Source organism: Colletotrichum higginsianum, chromosome 3 (assembly GCF_001672515.1).
Source record: "Colletotrichum higginsianum IMI 349063 chromosome 3, whole genome shotgun sequence".
NCBI classification, from domain to species: domain Eukaryota; kingdom Fungi; phylum Ascomycota; class Sordariomycetes; order Glomerellales; family Glomerellaceae; genus Colletotrichum; species Colletotrichum higginsianum.
The window spans coordinates 4,457,303-4,475,593 of NC_030956.1; the positions used below are offsets into that span (position 1 = coordinate 4,457,303).

Consider the following 18,291-nt stretch of genomic DNA (forward strand, 5'->3'; position numbering starts at 1 on the left):
CGTCTTGGAGTTGGGTTGGAACCAGTCGTTGAACTTGTTGTGCAAGTTTTATCAATGTGGAAGCTTAGAAATGAACCGTCATACGCGCGCGCGGAGATTAAGTTGAAAGAAAGGCGTCCGTCCGTGCAAGGGTGGGCGAGACCGACCCAGCCATCGTGGTGTGTAATACCCGCGCGCGACTAACATGGCCTTCCACTATCCTTTATTACCTACATGTACATTTTTGCCAAGCGCCGCCCACCGGCCCCGGGCTGTCACTTCACCGTTACAAGTCCGTACCTCCGTCCGTACCTTGAGCAGCTAGATAGTTGAGGTCGATAGCCTCGCGGACTGTTTATAAACTCTTGACAACAACCAAAATCAATCTTCGAGATTCAAATGCTCAAGGTACCAATACTAGCGCCAGCCATTTTCAACCAAGTGGCGGCCCTAACGACAGGTTCAATATGTCTGGTAACTTCTATATCCTTGTACAAATCAAACAGCTCTCAGCATCTCTCCGCCACACAACAATCAAGTGTCATTACGTGTGTGGCTTCTGAAAATCGTCTCAGACATGGGACAATGTTCTCGAAATACCTTTTACTGGAGCTGGGTCTGTCGTCTAATATGTATATTCTGTGCTTGAACCAGCAAGGAAAGAGGCGGGAGCAGAGAGCTGCCCGCTATGGTCGGCGAAGAATCAACGAGTCCATCGAGGTTTCAGTGTGTGTCCTGGTACTGGCCGCGCTTACCGCTTTCTCAATCTTCGTGACAGAAATAGTACCTTTCCTTGTGTCTTAAAAGCCTTTGATCCACCAACCGTTGACTACTTCTCCGAGGCCTCTGTAGTCGGGGGGGCTTGTATCGTCGCAGTCTTAGAGTCGGGCAGCTTCCTCCATTCCATCGCCCAGCTGACGATCCAAGCAAGAACCGGAGCAGCGAGAGCCACCCAGAACACATTTCTCAAGGCAGAGTTGAATGCGTTAATGACTGCATCCAATCGCTCCGGAGGGACCATGTCTCTGAATCCCACTCCCCCCGCCGCCACTACGGCTGCACCATCGACCCCCTGAACCCTACTGAGATTCCGCAGAAGTCCGTCAGTGAAGAGGTTCTGCCCAACGCTAGGAGCCAAGGCGCCTCCCAGCATTTGGAAAAACATAATCATGACGAGGCCCGTTGGCACGTCTGACTTGCTGAGCACGACCTGAACCGCCAGTATAGGCATCTGGCTGCACATGCCGTAGCCGAGCCCGGACAGGATCTGGAACCCGATCCATTCCCCCATCGGGCTGTTGGCGCGGATGAGTTGATACAGACCGCCTCCGGTAGCCAAGACGGGGGCGCCGATCCACATCAGTGGTACGTAGTGCCCAGTCTTTGACGAGATCCAACCAGCGCAGAACGTGCCGAGGCTGTTGGACACAATCGATGGGAGCAGGTTGATTCCTGAGTCTCTGGCATTGGTGTTCCTGACCGACTGGAAGTATATGGGCCAGTAGTACGATTGCAGCACTATGGCCACCTGGACGAGCATCATGAAGCCGCATGACGCTGAGACGGTACGGCTGCGGAAGATATGAAGCGGGACGGTGGAGCTGAGATGACGTTAGCATGCATGCCGTATACTGAGTATTTCTAAATGGCGATTCAACTAAGAGAACCAACCTTTCTTTGCCCCGGACTTGCAAGTACAAAAATGTGGCGAGGAGTAGACCGAATCCGATCAGGCAGCCGAACACATTCGCGTTAGACCATGGATAAACGATGCCACCCCACTGAAGAGCTAGATTCAGACACGACGTTGCCCCGAGCAGAAGAATGGCCCCCGGAATATCTACTTGACGGATCTTCTGGAGCCATGGCAACCCTCCTTGTACTGCCGGTGGAGGCTTCCTCAAGGCGAACCAAACCAGAAGCAGTCCGACAGCCCCGAAAGCTGGGACCCGTTAGCCGGTGATGCTTGAGATAGGTGATGTGTTTCTTTTGCCAAGAATAGACCAGGACTTACGGAGATTGATCCAGAACACAAACCGCCAAGTGAGTGCCTTATTATCGGTTATCGAACCGCCCACGAGCGGCCCCACGGTGGAACCAATGCTGTACATGCCCAAGACAAAGGGCGACAGTATCGCCTGCTTCTTCAACGCGACGCAGTAAGACAAAATGGTTGTTGTCCCGCTGACCAAGCCTGCGGCGCCGAGGCCAGAGACCGCCCTCCCTACGATGAGCGTCATCGAGTTCGGCGCCACTGCCGAGACGATGGAGCCGAGTTCGAAGACGGCGAGAGAAAGGCAGTACACCCACTTGATGTTGTAAAACGCATACAGGCGGCCGCAGGTCGGCAGCAGCGCCATCTGCGCGATCAGGTAGGAGGATCCATACCAACCGATGTCGTTGAGGCTTTGGAAGTCGCTGCTGATCTGGGGTATCGCGGTCGCTTGGTATGAGCACATTAGTCGCATCGCTCATTTCTCCATGCCCGGGGAGGCCCGACGAACCTAGAATGGTGTTGTCAAGCGCCAGCACGAAGCAAACGGACATGAAAGCCAGGGTCAAAGAAGCGAGAGCCCATCCTTGCATGTGTTCAGCTGCGTGCTGCCCTTCACTCTGCTGGTTATCGATGCCGTCTGCGGTCACTCCGGCCGGACGGGAGGTCTCTGCTGGAATGCCCTCCATGCTTGCTGGCGGCTCTTGTGATAAGGGAGCACTTCTAGGGAAGGGTCATGGACGGTGTTTTTCGCGGAAGGCTGAGCTTTTAGGGAGGCCCTGATAGGGGCTGACATTCCTCCAACAGATATAAAATTGTGAGGAAGGGCGGGGTTCGAATGGTTCTACACGTACACGTTGCGAAGAGTTCCCAACCATGGCTATGTGACCGTCACCCTTGACCATGGTAGGCAGGGGCACTGGAATCAGGACATCCCTCAGCTCACCGCATACTCCCTCCCTTAATTTGAATCATACAGAGCGTTGTCGTCACGCCTGCAGGGGTAGCTTGGGGTTTTCGGCGAATCATAGGGTCTGCTGTGGCTGTGGCTCGTATTCAGCCTGTGCTGTTTATCCGGACCAACATCAGGTCATGTTGGTTGGTTCTCTGCAATCCAACGCTCCGTCTACGGAGATTTATCCGTTCGCGGCTTCTTGGCCGGCCGTGTCCCCGATGCTTGAGGGGTTGGCACGACAGCACTTGCAGCTATTGGGGCTTGGCGGACAAGCATAGAAGAGTATAATTAGTAGCAGAACACACTTACTCCCGGCTGGTCGACTATCTTGTTTGCTTCCAACAGAATGGAGGCATCGAACCCCCTTGTCGAACGCTCCCTCTTCCCGACGTGCGGCTGTATCAAGACTTGATATGAAGACTGCCAAGCAACAAACGTAAAGCCGGTCCTCCCCAGCCAAGAGCCCGAGGTGCAGTCAAAGCCGAATGGTATCGGTACCGCGGCCGGCTCGTACTCCGACTGATAGAGACACCTGGGCTCATGGCATGGACACCAGAGATATAGGGCCTTGGTACAATAGGGGGTTTAGATGGGCTCATGCTCATGTCGTGATTCCTGGATGGTATCCCATGGTTTTTCCATACCTGCAACTGATTCGACAAATTCATCGAGTTGCCACAGGCCTAACCCCCATCTCTGCTACTCGCAAGGCAGGCCATCAGATCAGGGTTTCCGAATGGGTTCCCGGGATCCAAAACATTCCATGCTTTGTTGTTAGTGACTACATTCTGCAAACATGGGATAGCTTCCTGAGGCCTTGTTTTTAGGGATGTGGTGGGCCTATTCAAAAGGTCTTGTCGGAATCGAGCCCGCGACCTTCGGAAGCTCGGGAGTGATCCGGCCCCGAGCATACCCAGTGGTTTTACATCCGGCCCCGAGCCGAGTGGGGCTGCCCGGGCCCGCCTGCGAGTAACTGCAACAACACCAGCAATATCATCACGAAATCGAGCACCACGCCCAGTGCCCTTCGTGGCCGTTGCTGACCTTCACTTGCCAGCCTGTGATAAGTCATACCGACAGATCCTGTCTCGTCTCGGTGCGTTACATCATAGCTCTCTGTAAAACTCTGCATCTCAGGCATGGAAAGACGAAGTTCGAATTTACCAAATGCTAAGTGAAAAAGGCAGACACAGTTGACCCTGTCGACATAGATAGGTCGAAGTAGAGATCGTCCATTCTGCTAGCGTGCAATTCATGTTACTGCCAACTATGCCAGAGAAAGCCGTCAAGTGACACAGAGACAGAGCTACGACACCGAGCTAGCCGGTAAATCCACATGTACAGATGCGTCTGAAGCACAAAAAAGGTCAAAGGCGTCAAATATTCCAGCATAAAAAGAGGCAAAGTGGTTCGACTCGAGGTTTCCTAGAAACATGTATACGCCAAAGATTGATCAACGACTTCGCTTCTAGTGAGAGCAAAGACTCGCTGAGTCGACAGATGCATGCACACGAGTTGGACTTCGGACCAGAAGATGCCTCATGCCTAAAGAAGTGCCCTCGCCACCTTGACCCCTGATCCCAAGAAGAACCAGTGAGTGAAAGAGGTCGGTCCAGCGGGGGGGAGGGGGTCACGGAGGCTGGATTTAAGAAACATGAGAGTCCGACGGTAGTCATTTATTGGCTGAGCACCGCTGGCTCTAATGGACCGTAACATTAATCGACCAGGCTTCTGGAATATGTACTCCGGTAAGCGAAGACGCCGAAGGGAGTGACCGCATGTGACGTAGCCTTTCCGCTATTCCCAGAATCTTGGCACCTTTAGCAGCCCCCTGCTCGGTCTCCCGTCCTTGGGTATGGGAAGCCAGTGTTCTCTCTTCTTGAACTTGCCGTTAGACAAAATCTCTGGCGGCCACCCTCCCGGGCACAGAGTAGTGTCCGGTTTCGAATCCGAATGCAGATTCTTGGTGGTACCTCTCGACGGATTCCGGGACCTCGGCGCCCTCGACGCCGCGGCCGAGGTTGGAGTTGCTTGAAGTCTCTTTTGTGGGCGGTGGGCCCGTGGCGGACTCCGCGTCATCGGGCCCGGGCTCTCGCGCGTCGAGTTCGACGGCTCTCCTGCCCCAAGGAAGCAACTCCAACTCCTTGTACTTGACTTGGTCGAAGGGGTCGTTGCTGTCCTTGCCGTCCCTGAGCGTGGAGCTGTAGTCCTTGTCCGCGACGGCCCTAGACCCCAGCCCGCCGGGCTTATCGCCCCCGGATCCGATCCTGGTGCCCCAGTTCGACCACAACTTCTCCTTTTCTTTGTACTTGACTTTGTCAAACGGGTCGTTAGTGTTGGTGCCATCCTTGCGAACTGGATTGTACGGCTCCTCCATTATCCTGCTGGCTTCGACCTCAGCCTCGGTGATGTAGCCGCCACGGCCATTGTCCCGCCGCCCGAGCGTGGTGCAGAGCACGAGAAGCCCGGCCTGCAAGAGGAGGAGAAGGGCGTTGAGAAGCTTCTGGGTGTGTTAGTGGAGGTCTCATAAGCAGGCACACTCCGGTGTAGTCACCATGTGTTGGACTTCCGGTAATAACTGGCGGAAGGTTTTGTTCCTGTGTGAGAATGGGGAGAGAGAAGACGACCCCCTGGGGCTAGCAACATCTTGATCTGTCTTAAGAGGAAATTTTGAGAGGAAGTAAGGGATGCAGTGTTATCCGTTTGCGCCGAAGCACAAAGAACGGGCGGCATGCCACAGCCTGTGAGAGTGTCGGCGCCAAGACTGCCTAGGGTTACAATAGTCAAAACTGCGTAGTTGAATGGTTGAGAAGACAGTCAGGATAATTGCTCCTAGCACGCCAAGTACAGTTGGGTTGCAGTTGGTAAGACAAAGACGCCGAGTACAGACCGACCACATGGGAGAGAATGCGAAACGAATCCCACCTGACAGTTTCCAGTCTTTGAGAAGAGAAGCGGCGACTCCGACGTTACACCGCTACGTTGATGAATGCGACAATCTCAGCTTCACCCAACGACCCTGGGAAGAGGTTCATTGCCTGAACATGGCAGCTCCCCACACCAATTACTGTGTTAGGATGACAAACAGTGTTGCGTCCATGAAGTATTGGAAAAAAGCACAACCGATCGACCAAGGATAGATAGAGGGGGTTCCTGGCTCATCATGGAAACAAGAAAGCGAGCGCACCACTTCGCTAGAGTTGACCCAGGCCGATGCGGAGAGCCTGGCATCGTCGCCCCTTACTTGATAGGGCTACTTGGGAACAAACCACAACTGAGAGATGTCGAACAACGGCCCCCCCCCCCCGCATGGCATTCAGTGAATATTTGATACGAAACGCAGGGGGGGAAAGGAAGACGATGGATCGTTCGGAACAGCACTTGATTCAAGGGGACATCTAAACAAACAACAGAAGTTGCCGTTACGCAACTGCCTCCTTAAGGGAGATCTGCGATCCGTTCTCAGAATGACGAAGGCAATGCCAATTGTGGCCGATGACAGAGTCCACACCAAGCCGCTAAGCAGCTTGTTACTATGTGACGGGGCCAGTATGTGAAAGTCAAGGAAAATTGTATTGGTGGTATCGACAGATGGTGTTGTATCCAACAGCATCTTTTGCTGTTGCTCTAAAGCCCAAAACAAAGAAAAGAAACCTATATGGTTCCCAAGCGCAGGAGTTTGCTTACATCTATGATCTAGGCATCGTATCCTCCATCTCGCTCTCTTGGAAATCACGTATAAACGTACATATCACCAACTCTTGAATCTTAGTTGTTGGGTATCATCTCCTCTTCCGTCAACACCTCCAGCGCTTCGGAGTTGGAGTAGGAGCTGGGCTGTGACTCCGACGTAGGCACAGGCGTGTACACCTCCTCGAGATACACTGGCTCTGTTAGTATGGGTTGCGGTCGACGAATCAAGGGGTATCAACTCACCACCGGGCCGCACCATGAAGCTGGCCAGCAAGGCCAAGCTAAACAAGGACGCGAGGAGGACGAAGATGGCCTGGTCAAACACGCCGACAGTCGAGTAGTAAAGAGTGTTAAATGCAATGGGGCCCAGCACCCTCGAGAGGGCGTGTAAGACGCCGATGGCCCCCAGAAGCTGCCCGACCTGGTCGGCCGGGACATGTTTTGTGATGGCGGCTTGAATGGTGGCACTGCCGAGTCCGCCAAAGGCGGTGACCATGCCGGACAGCACAAAGACGGACTCATTCCTGGCGAAGAGGTAACCCAGTGAGCCGATGACGTCGGACAACAGTGCGAAGCGCAGGATCCAGCAGTCGACCGTGTCGGCGCCGTTGTTCGCCTCGACGATGGAGACGCCCGAGACCCTCCTCCGGTAGGCGGCGGGCCTCACGCGGAAGACGTAGTTGATGAGGGGGAGGACGACAAGAAGGGCCACGACGCGGACCATGGACACTGCCGAGATGAAGCGCGAGCTCTCAAGATTACCCCAACCCCAAGTCTCCGGAGACTCGGAGTATAGCAGGATGACGGTGCCGGCGCTCATGGCGGCCCCGAGGAGGATCATGTCGGTGAAGGAGAGGGCGAGGATGTTGAGGCGCAGCCGCGACGAGCTGCCCTGGCCCGTAGGCCAGAGAATCCTGAGGGGGGCCAGCGGGTTCGCGGCCTTGATAGTCTCCCATGCACCCTTGGCCAGGACCTCTTGCTCCTGATCGTACTTGTTGCGAGCGCGGATTTGGCGCTTGACGCTGAGCGACTCGGGGATGGCGAAGCCAACAAAGAGAATGAAGAAGACGTGACATCCTAGCGTGACGTAAAAAACCGAGAGGAGACTGCCGGTCCAGGCGACGAAGTAGCCCGTCAAGAGGGGCCCGAAGGCCAGACCGGTGAAGAGGCAGGCGTGGAGGTAGCCGATGCGGACGCCGCGCTGAGATGGCGGGGTGCAGTCGCTCGTGTACGAGTTGACGAGGACGCTACCGGCGGTGAAAGAACCCGTAAGCCCGTCGGCTACGGCGCCGAGGAGAAGCCAGTTGTAGTGGAATGTCCAAGGGAAGTTCGCGCACAGGATGACGATGATCTCGGCCACAACGCCGCCACAGGAGGCCAGGGCGAGGAGCTTCCTGCGGCCATATCGGTCCGAGAGCTGGCCCAGCTTCGGAGCGGTGACGGCGGATAGGATTCCGGTGGTGAGGTTGATGGCCAGGGTGAACATAGAGACACGCTTCTTCACTTCCTTGATGAGGCACTGCGGATTTTCGGCGCCGATGAACACGGGAGTATAAGCAAAAGCCGGGTCGAGGACTGTCTGATCAGCGAAATGCCGCTGGCAGACCAAGTCGATGATACTATGTCGCACGCATTAGCGACGGTGGCTGGGGTTGCAGCCGAGGCTGCGCGGGCCGACGACGAAACATCACAAGGTTGACGACATACAGGTTCAGCTTCGGCACCAAGGAGCCTCCAAAGGCCAGTGTAAAGAGGGCATACGGAACGAGGAGCCAATAGACCTGGCGCGCACACACGAAAGAGACGTTAGCAACGTTGGGATCACGGGGCGGTCCGAGGCCGGAGAAGGTCCTACAGATGGTGTCCTCCACCACGGCAAGCCTTCGAAGTCGGCATAGCCCGGCCATGTATCTGCGCAGGAGCCATCACCGTCCGGGGCGCCTGCGCTCAGCAGTGATGTTGTCTCTGTTGCTTCGTTCACGGGTTTGTTGTGGACGTCGCGGTCGACGCGGGTGACGATTACGTCGTCTTTGGGGGCCGGCATCGTGGGTTTATTCGCAAGAATCGGTTTCGGTTGTGTGTGACTGTTAACTAACAAATGGGCGGTTGAGACGGTCTCGACGTAGTTGGCGCAAAACGGTCTCGGTGTGCTCTGTTGAAGCTTGAAACCGGCCAACGGGGGATAGCGACGTTCCAGAGCAGAACCAGATGTGCTCGTTTATTTTTTGTCAGAGCAGGACAGTCGAGTACCAGAGCGATCTATGCCGTGACTCGAGCCGGGACGTTGGGGGCGAAGTTGGTGAGATGAAGGGAGCGACACTGCGCCGGTTCCATTCCTGTTGGATCGTGTGGTCCGCTGCGCTCAGCTGTAGAATTCCTCTTTTTGGTTCTCGAGAGTGACGACAATCAGTCCGACGGGAGGACCAGGACTGGGGAGAAGGCGGAGAGTAGCCAACATGAGCCAGGCGAGGAGACGGACTTGGGACTTGGTGCTACGCAGCGAGCCAAGGACGTGGCGTGGGAGATGGGAAAAAGAAATAGAAATCCGGGCTACGTCGCGGAGGACCGGGGTGCGCTGGCGAGATGGGAGAGATAAGGCGAGTGTGGGACAGCGGTGGACGCTTGATGATTCAAGAGCCAAGGCCGGGGGCTAGGATGTGTAGGAGAGGAATGAGAATTATCCGTACGAATGAATGAATACTTTCAGATACCTACCCACCTACCTACGATAGGATGGGACAGGATGGGACAGGATGGGATGGGATGGGATGGGCATGGCCCACAAATGGATCGTATTGTGTTCTTCAGAAAGCGGAAGGTCAGAGCATCAACAGTAACGGCGCCATCGGTTCCTATTGGGCTACTTGGGCTATTTGGGGGGGGGGGAGAGCTGTTCGGGGCTGTCGGGGCGGCATTGGGACGTTGACAAGAGCAGTGCGCCGTCTGGCGTCGGCAACGGCCTAAACACATTTCGTTTGGGGGCGTCATCTTGCGGTCATGGCCGCGTGTTGATGAAGTCGTATTGGAGGGGAGGGGGGATTCCAGGGGTTGAAGGGGTAAATACACCGACTCATACAGGTAATATCCGTCCGTATGATGCAGACAGAGCTGTCTGTCTCTTGCTCGCTTCGTACACCAAAGAACAACGCCAAAGATCAAGGCAGGGATGGATAGGAGGAGGAGAAGGAGGAGGAGAAGGACAAAGAGGTGACGACAAGACGAGACGAAAGGGCTCTCCCTGCCGCGGATTGAATAGCCAATCCTCCCCGGTTTGGCTGTGGTATGTGCCTGCCGGACTTTCGCTCGATGTGTTTGAACCAATCTCGTGGGACAACAGGCGCATGAGTTGAGGGTGTGCCAGGCATATCCATGACGCACTTTTGCAGTAGATGAACGATAAGGGGAGGGCACAACCCAGATCTGTCAGGGGGGGAGGCGACCATTGCTGGAAGCTGGGAAAGGAACATTCCCTGAAAAAGAGGGAGGAACGAGTCCGCAGAGCCAATCAAGAGCGGATCCGGCGGTAGAACTGATTTCTAAGCTTGAGCCACTCCCGCGCGCGAACTGCAAGTACAAAGTATCTGCACAGAGAGAGAGAGGTACTTGTCCGTATACTGCCAGGTACAGGTAGGGACTACTGGCTGTCACCCCCACACCACTCGGCCGACAAGCTCACAACAACACACGCAAAACAATCGTCTTCGAGTCTGTCGGAGTTTCGTAAGGGCTGTCGCGCGGCCCAGCATCCTCGGTCCCCGAATCCCGCTTACAGAGACAACAGCCCCCAAGGCTAGCGTGCCACAGAATGATGCCTGAAGGACTGATATGGGCGCTCGAATGGCTAACGCAGTCGACAAGGTTCGGTAGTCACTCAGTTTCAGCACCGACGCGGTGGTCCGGTCCCGCGGTTCCGTCCACCTGGAGGAGCCACGCTGCTCGTGCCCGTCCTCTCGGCTGGACAGTTAACAAAAGACAGTCACAGTCCACACGTGCTGACAGAGGTCGTCAGGCTCTCTTTCGTCTCATGTGGTTATGGTTTTCGTCTTCCGGTTTCCGACTCGACCTCACCCCTGCCCCTCCCTCCCCTCTCTTCCAAACAACCGTCCGTGAGCGACTGGTTCGAGATGGCAACCAGTCCCATCTGCGGGTCGGTGTGTTGGCTGCTATCGACGGCATATCCCCTGGCATTCCGTGAGGGTGCGCTGTCTTACTGTCTTGTAGAGCATCCACTCAGATTGTCAGATGGTGTTTTGTCTGGCGACAACGTGCTCTGTTCCCTCTGCCCTGGCCCCTCCCTCCGCCATGTGTCTGTCGTCTGTCTGGACCGTCTTCTTGAACCCCTTCTGCCGTGTCCCGTCGGGCCCTGGTCTCAACGTCGGTTGTGTTGAACAGCATGAGTCGCTATTTCACGCACACCCCACCCGACTGCAGCATTCCAAAGGCCACGCCATATTGCAAAGGGAATGCTCAAAGCTCGTCAAGGCTTGATTGCTTAACTCGAGTAAGGGTCCCTCGAGTGGAATGTGAGAGGGGTAGGAGCGAGACACACAAATCGAAACGTCCTCCTCCTCACCCTCCTCCTCCTCCTCCTGCTCCCCTCCCTTCGATAGCAGGGACGCGATAGTGAGACCCTGCCTCGGCAACTGCGACCACGCCGGTAAGGGTGGTCGTCGGGCCGACTTTGTGTGAGATGCTGCTGTTCTCATTGAAACGAAATGGTTAGTTAACTCCGGCTGCCAATCATGGCCGAATTCGATGCACCCTCGCGATGTGTCGTCGTAACTGACTTTGGTCTATGCTTGCGCTGCATGTTGCAGCACGAGTTAACTCTCCTGCGGGCGGAGCTGGAGTTGCTAGATTTGAGCATCCGACTTGTGCAAGATCCACTCAGGCCGTTGCTTAATTAAGGGAGAAAGTGTAAAAAAATACACTTGCTCTGTGTGAAGGTCGTCTTGGTGGAAAATGACTTGCGATAAAATGCATAAAAATACATGCGCCTCGTCCGTCATGAAGACGATGATAGTGACTGACAAGCTGGGTCAGGTATAAACCACAGCATCTGAGTTGCAACCATTGCGCCTGTGATGATTGGTGCCGCTCACCTCATTTGACCGAGAAAGAAACTGCCGGCGTGTTTCGGTATATCTCGGTGAGTCGTGCTACAGCTGGGAGGAGCGGAACCAATCAACACCATTTCTGCTTGCTTACTAACATCCGTCACTCAGCCTTGTGTACCTAAATCCTTGACGATTGGCCTCGCGACTCAATTTCCTTTGCGCAACGAACGCCCTCGCGACGGGGACTTTCGACAACCACAGCCACAACAACAACAACAAACACGCCACTGACCCGATTTCATCAGTCAGGTAATCCAAAATGGGTGTCGTCAAGGGAGGCGTCTGGACCAACATCGAGGATGAAATCCTCAAGGCCTCCGTTTCCAAGTATGGCCTGAACCAGTGGGCGCGTGTCTCGTCGCTGCTCGCCCGCAAGACCCCGAAGCAATGCAAGGCCAGATGGAACGAGTGGTTGGATCCGAGCATCAAGAAGACGGAATGGAGCAAAGAAGAAGACGAAAAGCTCCTCCACCTCGCCAAGCTCATGCCCACCCAATGGCGCACCATCGCACCCGCCGTCGGCCGAACCGCCAACCAATGCCTCGAACGATACCAGAAGCTCCTCGACGAAGCAGAAGCCAGGGAGGCCGGCCAGTTGGGCCTCACAGGCATAGACGGAGGCGAGGCATCCGCGCCTAGCGCCGACGATGTTAGAAGATTGCGCCCCGGCGAAGTCGATCCGGACCCCGAAAGCAAGCCGGCCCGACCCGATACGATCGATCTCGACGAAGATGAAAAAGAGATGCTGAGCGAAGCGAGAGCACGTCTCGCAAACACACAAGGAAAGAAAGCGAAGAGAAAGGCTAGAGAACGTCAGCAGGAGGAGTCGCGCCGCTTGGCCGCCCTCCAGAAGCGCCGTGAGCTCAAGACGGCCGGCATCAACATCAAGGTCGTCACACGCAAGAAGGGCCAGATGGACTACAACGCCGACATCCCCTTTGAGAGAAAGGCCGCCCCGGGCTTCTACGACACCGTCGAAGAGCAGGTCCGCAACGAGCACCAACGCGAGGCGTTCGACCCGAGAAAACAGCAGATTGCAAGCAAGCGCAAGGGCGATGGCGACGACGACGGCGAGAGCAAGAGGAGGAAGAAGGAAAAGGATGCGCCCTCAGCATCGTTCCAAGCCGCCGTGAAGGCCGGCCAGATGCAGAAGATCCGAGAGGCCGAGCAGAGCAGCAAAAGAAGGGCGCTGAACCTGCCAGCTCCCCAGGTGAGCGAGGGCGAATTGGAGGAAATCGTCAAGATGGGCATGATGGGCGAGAGGGCAAGCATGATGGCGCGCGAAAGCGACAACGATGCGACGCGGGGACTAATCAGCGAATACTCGACCTTGAACAACAGCGCGCCAATTCGAACCCCACGAGCCCCTGCCCAAGAAGACCACATCGCCAACGAGATCCGGAACATCAGAGCCTTGACAAACACCCAGTCCTCATTGCTAGGCGGAGAGAACACGCCTCTGCACGAAGGATCCGAGTCGACCGGGTTTGACGGTGTCGCCCCTCGCAAGCAAGTCGTCGCAACACCGAACCCTCTGGCGACTCCCATGCATGCCAATGGTGTCGGCCAGACTCCCGCACGTGTTGGACAGACTCCGATGAGGACACCTCGCGACAGCTTTGCCTTGAACGCCGATGGGACCCAGGCCCTCGTCTCGGCGACACCCCAAGAAGTCAAACTGCGACAGATGGCGCTGCGCAGCCAACTCAAGCAAGGCCTAGCGTCTCTGCCCAAGCCCAAAGACACCGAATGGGAGCTTGAGCTTCCCGAAGACCAACGGGAGGTGGCCGCGAACGAGGACATGCTCATGGAAGATGCCGGTGAAAGGGATCGCCGGGAACGCGAGTTCAGGGCAGCCCAGGAAGCTCTGGAAGCGCGGAGGCGGACACAAGTCATGCAGAGACAGTTGCCCCGGCCGGTCAAAGTCGACGTGTCCGCACTGTTGTCAAGTGCCGAAACCATTCAGGACACCGCCAAGTCGCTCATCGCTAGAGAAGCTGCCGCGCTGGTCGCCAACGATGCTGCCAAGTATCCTTTGCCCGGGTCTAAAGTCAGCGGGATCGCCCCTCGTTTGGACACCATCAGCGACGATGACTTGGCCGAGGCACGCCTTCAGATCCTGTCCGAGACAAAGCCGAAACCTTCTGCGGCCGAGATCCAAGCTTCATTCGAGGGCCGCAGCAAGAACTCATTCTTACTTGGCTTGGGATGTTATGGCGACGACGAAGAGGAAGAGGAGGCGGCCATGAAAGAGGCCTTTGAGGTATGAGAAATTCCCTTTGTACCCCCCCCACTCCTTTTCCTTTTTGTTCTCTGGCTCGAGTTGCTAACATTATGCCAGTCTATGCAAGACTCGATCGCGACTACTGCCGAGGAGGGTATCAAGCTTGAGAAGAAGCTGGGCTTGCATCTGGGTGGATACCAGAAGCGGCAGAAGATGCTGAAGGACAAGATCGGCGCGGCCGCCGAGGCACTGGAAAAGGCGGACAATGCACTCAGCGGGTTCAAGACACTCGCTATTTCGGAAGAAGTCGCGATCCAGCGACGTCTGGCTGCGTTGAGAGACGAGGTCGGCTTCGTCAGCACAAGAGAACGCGAGGCACAAGAGCTGTATCGCAAGACGAAGGACGAACTCGATGCGCTGCGGGCTAACGGGGTCAATGGGCATTACTGAAACATGTGTAATATTACAGGATGATGAAGGGAAGGCTGTTAGTAGTAGTAGTAGTACTACTACTACCACCACTGCTACTACTACTACGACTGCCTGGACACGACAAATTTGAAAAGCTGTATGATGTCGCTCCATGGAACGGTCCGCTAGATGCCATGCAAGATGCTACAATGTGCCACAATAAAGACCGACTTTTCGTTTTACCAAGAACAACAGCAACACACCAGGTCGCGCCCGATCTTACTTCCTCGAGCCGAGCCGGGGCAGCTTGATGGGGACCAACAGGCACACCGACAGGAAGGCTATCACAGTGCAGCACAAGAAAGTCGTCCTCAGCGCCGCCTCGTAGCTCATGACGACCTGCTCGCGGTACAGCTCGGGCAGCTTGACGATGGACTCGACGCTCTCCCTGACCTTGCGGATGACCTCGTCCTTGTCAGGCCCCTGGACGTACTCGTTGAGATACCCGACGAGGGCGTTCTGCACGACGAGGCTGCTGCTCGCGACGCCGAGGACCATGCCGAGCGAGCGCCAGAGGATGAGGGTGCTCGTGACGACAGCCTGCTCGCGCTGCTCGCTGGCGACGAGAATGGCCATGAAGGAACCCGGGAACTGGAAGCCCTGGCCGATTGAGGAGGGCACCAGGCAGAGGAGGTAGACCCACGAGGCCCAGCCGCGGCGCATGCTGGAGAGGGCGACGGTGCCGATGAGGAGAGCGACGGCGCCGGTGAGGACAGGCCACTTGAGGCGGCGGGTGTAGGTGATGAGGAAACCCGTTGCGGTGCCAACCGCCGAGGAGACGAGGGAGGGGATGACAAGGCGCAGGCCGGAGGAGGTGGCCGTCGTCAGGAGGACGGCCTGGAAGAAGAGGGGACTGGCCGGGCTGTCAGTTGGGGGTCGTTCGTGACGAACGCTTGTGAGGCAGCCGTAAAAGCACAATGGATCGATTGGTGTGATGATGATGGTGGTCACACGGGGCACACTTACATGTTGAAGAGGATGGCGTTGCTCAGAAGGGCGGCGAAGAAGTTGGAGAAGATGATGTTCATGCGCGGCGACCGGCGAACGAGGTAGAGGGGCATGATGGGACGGGCGACGTAGGACTGGACGTAGAGGAAGACGGGGAAGCAGACGCCGAAGATAACGAGGGACGCGATCACGACGGGGTGAGACCCTAGAGGTGTCTAGTCAGTCACCGAGCTTGGGTGGGGAGGGTTTGTTTTGAGATCACGATCATCCAGGAGGAGCTGTTGACTTACACGGCAGGATGTTTCCCCCCAGGTTCTGCAAAGCGAAAAGAGGTTAGATATCTGAGCAGCCGGGTCTCACGACGTTTCCACCCGTTCACACATGGGAGACTCACCAGACCGAGGACGAAGAAGGTGATGGACGTGGTCAGGAGGATGGAGCCCTTGAAGTCAAAGGCCTTGAGCGCCTGGACAAAGGTCTCCCGCTTGCCGACGAGGCCGAGGTCGCTGGGAACGGCGATGACGGCGATGACGCAGCAGAGGATCAGGGGCGGGACCTGGACGCCGAACTCCCAGCGCCAGCCGAGGTGGTCGGCCATGGCGCCGCCCAGGGCGGCCCCGAGGGCGGACCCGACGCCGTAGATCATGTTGATATACGACTGGTATGCGCCGCGGTTCCTGTACTCCGTCGTCAGTATACAATTGGGCGGGCGTAGCTCTTGGGACCGAGGGGGAGGGGGGGGGGGGGGGGGGGGGAGAACACGACTCCTCCGTCATGGAGGGATGTCGTGTCGAGAACGAGACAATGTTTGAAAAGAGAAAACAAATCAAGGGAAACCAAAAAAAAAAAAAAAAACTCACTCGATCGGGACCAGGTCGCTGACGATGATGCTGCCCAAGGTCATCATGCCCCCCGCACCGAGGCCACAGAGGGCGCGGGCGAAGATGAAGCTCGTCATGCTCTGGGCGAGGGCGCACCACATGGTGGCGAAGGTGAAGATGACCATGGTCGCGACGTAGGGCGGCTTGCGGCCGATGCTGTCGGACAGGCGGCCGAGCAAGGGCTGGAAGGCGGACGAGGTCAGCAGGAAGGCGGTGGACAGCCACGAGGCGCTGTGGGAGGCGTGGAAGTAGGAGGTGATGACGGGGTGGGACGAGGCCATGATGGTGCCGTCGAAGCAGGCGATGAAGTAGGTCAGCAGGATCTCGGCGAAGATGAACCAGAAGCGGGAGCGGGAGATGCCGTTGAGATACGGGGTCGAGGCGGCGCTGCTGACGGAGACGGCGTCGTCCGAGTCGCGGTCTCGGTCGTCGTCGGAGTCAGCGGCGGCGGAGTCGGCGACAGCATCGCGGTCAGAGCGGCTGGCGAGCGAGGGCCGGCGGTTCTTGGAGGCGGTGCTGTAGCGGCGGGGACCCCGGAGGAGTGGGTTCACGGTCGACTCGGGCTCGAGGAAGGGGCCCGAGGTGGGGAGGGACCGCGACAGGAGGATGTCAAAGTCATTCGGCGGGATGGCGTCCGCGTCCTGCTGCGTGATGGGCAGAGGGGTCGTTGGCTCGTCGACCTGGAGGAGAGGCGTGCGCTCATCCGTTGCTCGGGAGGGTTGGCCGTTGGAGGCCGGCGACGACTCGGGTTTCGTCCAGGGTGCCATCGTTATTTGGTTTGCTGTCCGACGTAATGGGGATAATCTGGGGGTGATATTCTTCACGATAAGACCGGATTGAGGTTGCCGGGCGGGGGAGATCTGCTCATGAATCAGTTGCCGTCGTCTAAAAGACCGCCCCCCCCCCTCCCGAGGGCTGAAAAGCTTACCTGAAAGACCCCAATCTAAGTTTATTGCCTGGATGGGACGATTTCGGTCAAGGATTGCGGTTTGCAGACCAACGTGGATTCTCAAGAATCCAGGATGTGCCTGTCGACTTTCACTCTTCTCGGATCGATTTTATGTAGCTGGATTTGAACCAAAAGTATGGAAAAATGACACGGGCGACATGTACAAAAGCCACTGCCATGAGTCAAAGCCAAGGTGAGCAGAGTGCTGAAAGGAAGTTGAGTGGAAGAGAAAAGAGGGAGAGAAGAGTCCCCATTCAGAAAACGGGACCGCTTCCTGTTTTTCCCCTGGTCCCCCCCGGTCCGTTGTCGACTCGATCGGGGAAAGGACAATGGGAAAGTCGTTAGAACCTGTTCCCCCGGCGATTTGATCATGCAGTGTGAGGGATAATACAGGCCATTGTAGGTACATCCATAGATGCATGGGCATGGGCATGGTCCCGTCCCAGCCTCCTCCCGTCCACCGCGCCGGTCACGGCCCGGCCTTTGCGCGCTGGCTAAAGCTCCCGGCAGCGGCCCATGTGACTGCTTCCAACGTCTCGAATGTGCTGCACCCTACGTGCTGCTGTCGTGCATTAGCCTCGCGCGGAACGGTTTTCCTCGGACCTCTGACATGGGAAAAGTTTTCGGCAGACCAATCACGCAATAGCGGGTATGCGAAGACGGCGGAAGCGCCTTGGGGACAAGTCAGGACGTCCATCCATGGTCCTTCGCTCTCTCTCGCTCTCTCACTCACAGTAGTCTCGTCTCGGCTTGGAGGAAAATTCCCACTTTCGCCCAGCTCCGTTGCCGCTGCAGACCGTCTACTGGTCTGTGCGAAGCGATATGGGGCGTTTAGTGGATCCAGTTCCGGGAAACGGGATCCGTTCCGGTCCCGGATCTCGGCGCCGGCCTTTTGGCCGTTTTGATATCTAGGCAGGTATCCAATACTAGCAGCCTGTACCCGAAACAAAAAAAATCAATTCCGTACTGTACTTAAACTAGAATAATCTCACACGGGCCAATCCTTGGATCGGAGAGTGTATCATGCTCTCAAATATCTTGATGCGACCCGTGACGTCAAGACTGCAAAAACCGCCGAGAT

The 18,291-nt window shown here is 56.5% G+C and overlaps 6 protein-coding genes across 6 annotated transcripts; 2 read left to right on the top strand and 4 right to left on the bottom strand.

Moving 5' to 3' along the window:
• Nucleotides 1-808: 808 nt before the first annotated feature.
• CH63R_04863 (MFS transporter) lies at nucleotides 809-2,661 on the bottom strand (the record flags this gene model as incomplete). The annotated part of the gene is made up of 4 exons (XM_018299838.1): nucleotides 809-1,580; nucleotides 1,651-1,921; nucleotides 1,994-2,422; nucleotides 2,484-2,661. The coding sequence occupies 4 exons, from the start codon at nucleotides 2,659-2,661 to the stop codon at nucleotides 809-811; spliced, it is 1,650 nt and encodes a 549-aa protein (XP_018161084.1).
• Nucleotides 2,662-4,818: 2,157 nt separating this feature from the next.
• On the bottom strand, nucleotides 4,819-5,304 carry CH63R_04864 (uncharacterized protein; the record flags this gene model as incomplete). The annotated part of the gene is made up of 1 exon (XM_018299839.1): nucleotides 4,819-5,304. One exon carries the CDS (start codon nucleotides 5,302-5,304, stop codon nucleotides 4,819-4,821), a length of 486 nt encoding a protein of 161 aa, XP_018161085.1.
• Nucleotides 5,305-6,695: 1,391 nt separating this feature from the next.
• Nucleotides 6,696-8,664, bottom strand: CH63R_04865 (major facilitator superfamily transporter; the record flags this gene model as incomplete). Its single annotated transcript, XM_018299840.1, has 4 exons — nucleotides 6,696-6,811; nucleotides 6,864-8,239; nucleotides 8,328-8,401; nucleotides 8,476-8,664. The coding sequence occupies 4 exons, from the start codon at nucleotides 8,662-8,664 to the stop codon at nucleotides 6,696-6,698; spliced, it is 1,755 nt and encodes a 584-aa protein (XP_018161086.1).
• A 1,761-nt stretch (nucleotides 8,665-10,425) lies between these two features.
• On the top strand, nucleotides 10,426-10,815 carry CH63R_04866 (uncharacterized protein; the record flags this gene model as incomplete). Its single annotated transcript, XM_018299841.1, has 1 exon — nucleotides 10,426-10,815. One exon carries the CDS (start codon nucleotides 10,426-10,428, stop codon nucleotides 10,813-10,815), a length of 390 nt encoding a protein of 129 aa, XP_018161087.1.
• Nucleotides 10,816-11,996: 1,181 nt separating this feature from the next.
• On the top strand, nucleotides 11,997-14,411 carry CH63R_04867 (Pre-mRNA-splicing factor cef-1; the record flags this gene model as incomplete). Its single annotated transcript, XM_018299842.1, has 2 exons — nucleotides 11,997-14,000; nucleotides 14,079-14,411. The coding sequence occupies 2 exons, from the start codon at nucleotides 11,997-11,999 to the stop codon at nucleotides 14,409-14,411; spliced, it is 2,337 nt and encodes a 778-aa protein (XP_018161088.1).
• A 240-nt stretch (nucleotides 14,412-14,651) lies between these two features.
• Nucleotides 14,652-17,028, bottom strand: CH63R_04868 (Major facilitator superfamily transporter; the record flags this gene model as incomplete). Its single annotated transcript, XM_018299843.1, has 5 exons — nucleotides 14,652-15,285; nucleotides 15,399-15,585; nucleotides 15,671-15,695; nucleotides 15,775-16,057; nucleotides 16,241-17,028. 5 exons carry the CDS (start codon nucleotides 17,026-17,028, stop codon nucleotides 14,652-14,654), a joined length of 1,917 nt encoding a protein of 638 aa, XP_018161089.1.
• Between the last annotated feature and the right edge of the window lie 1,263 nt (nucleotides 17,029-18,291).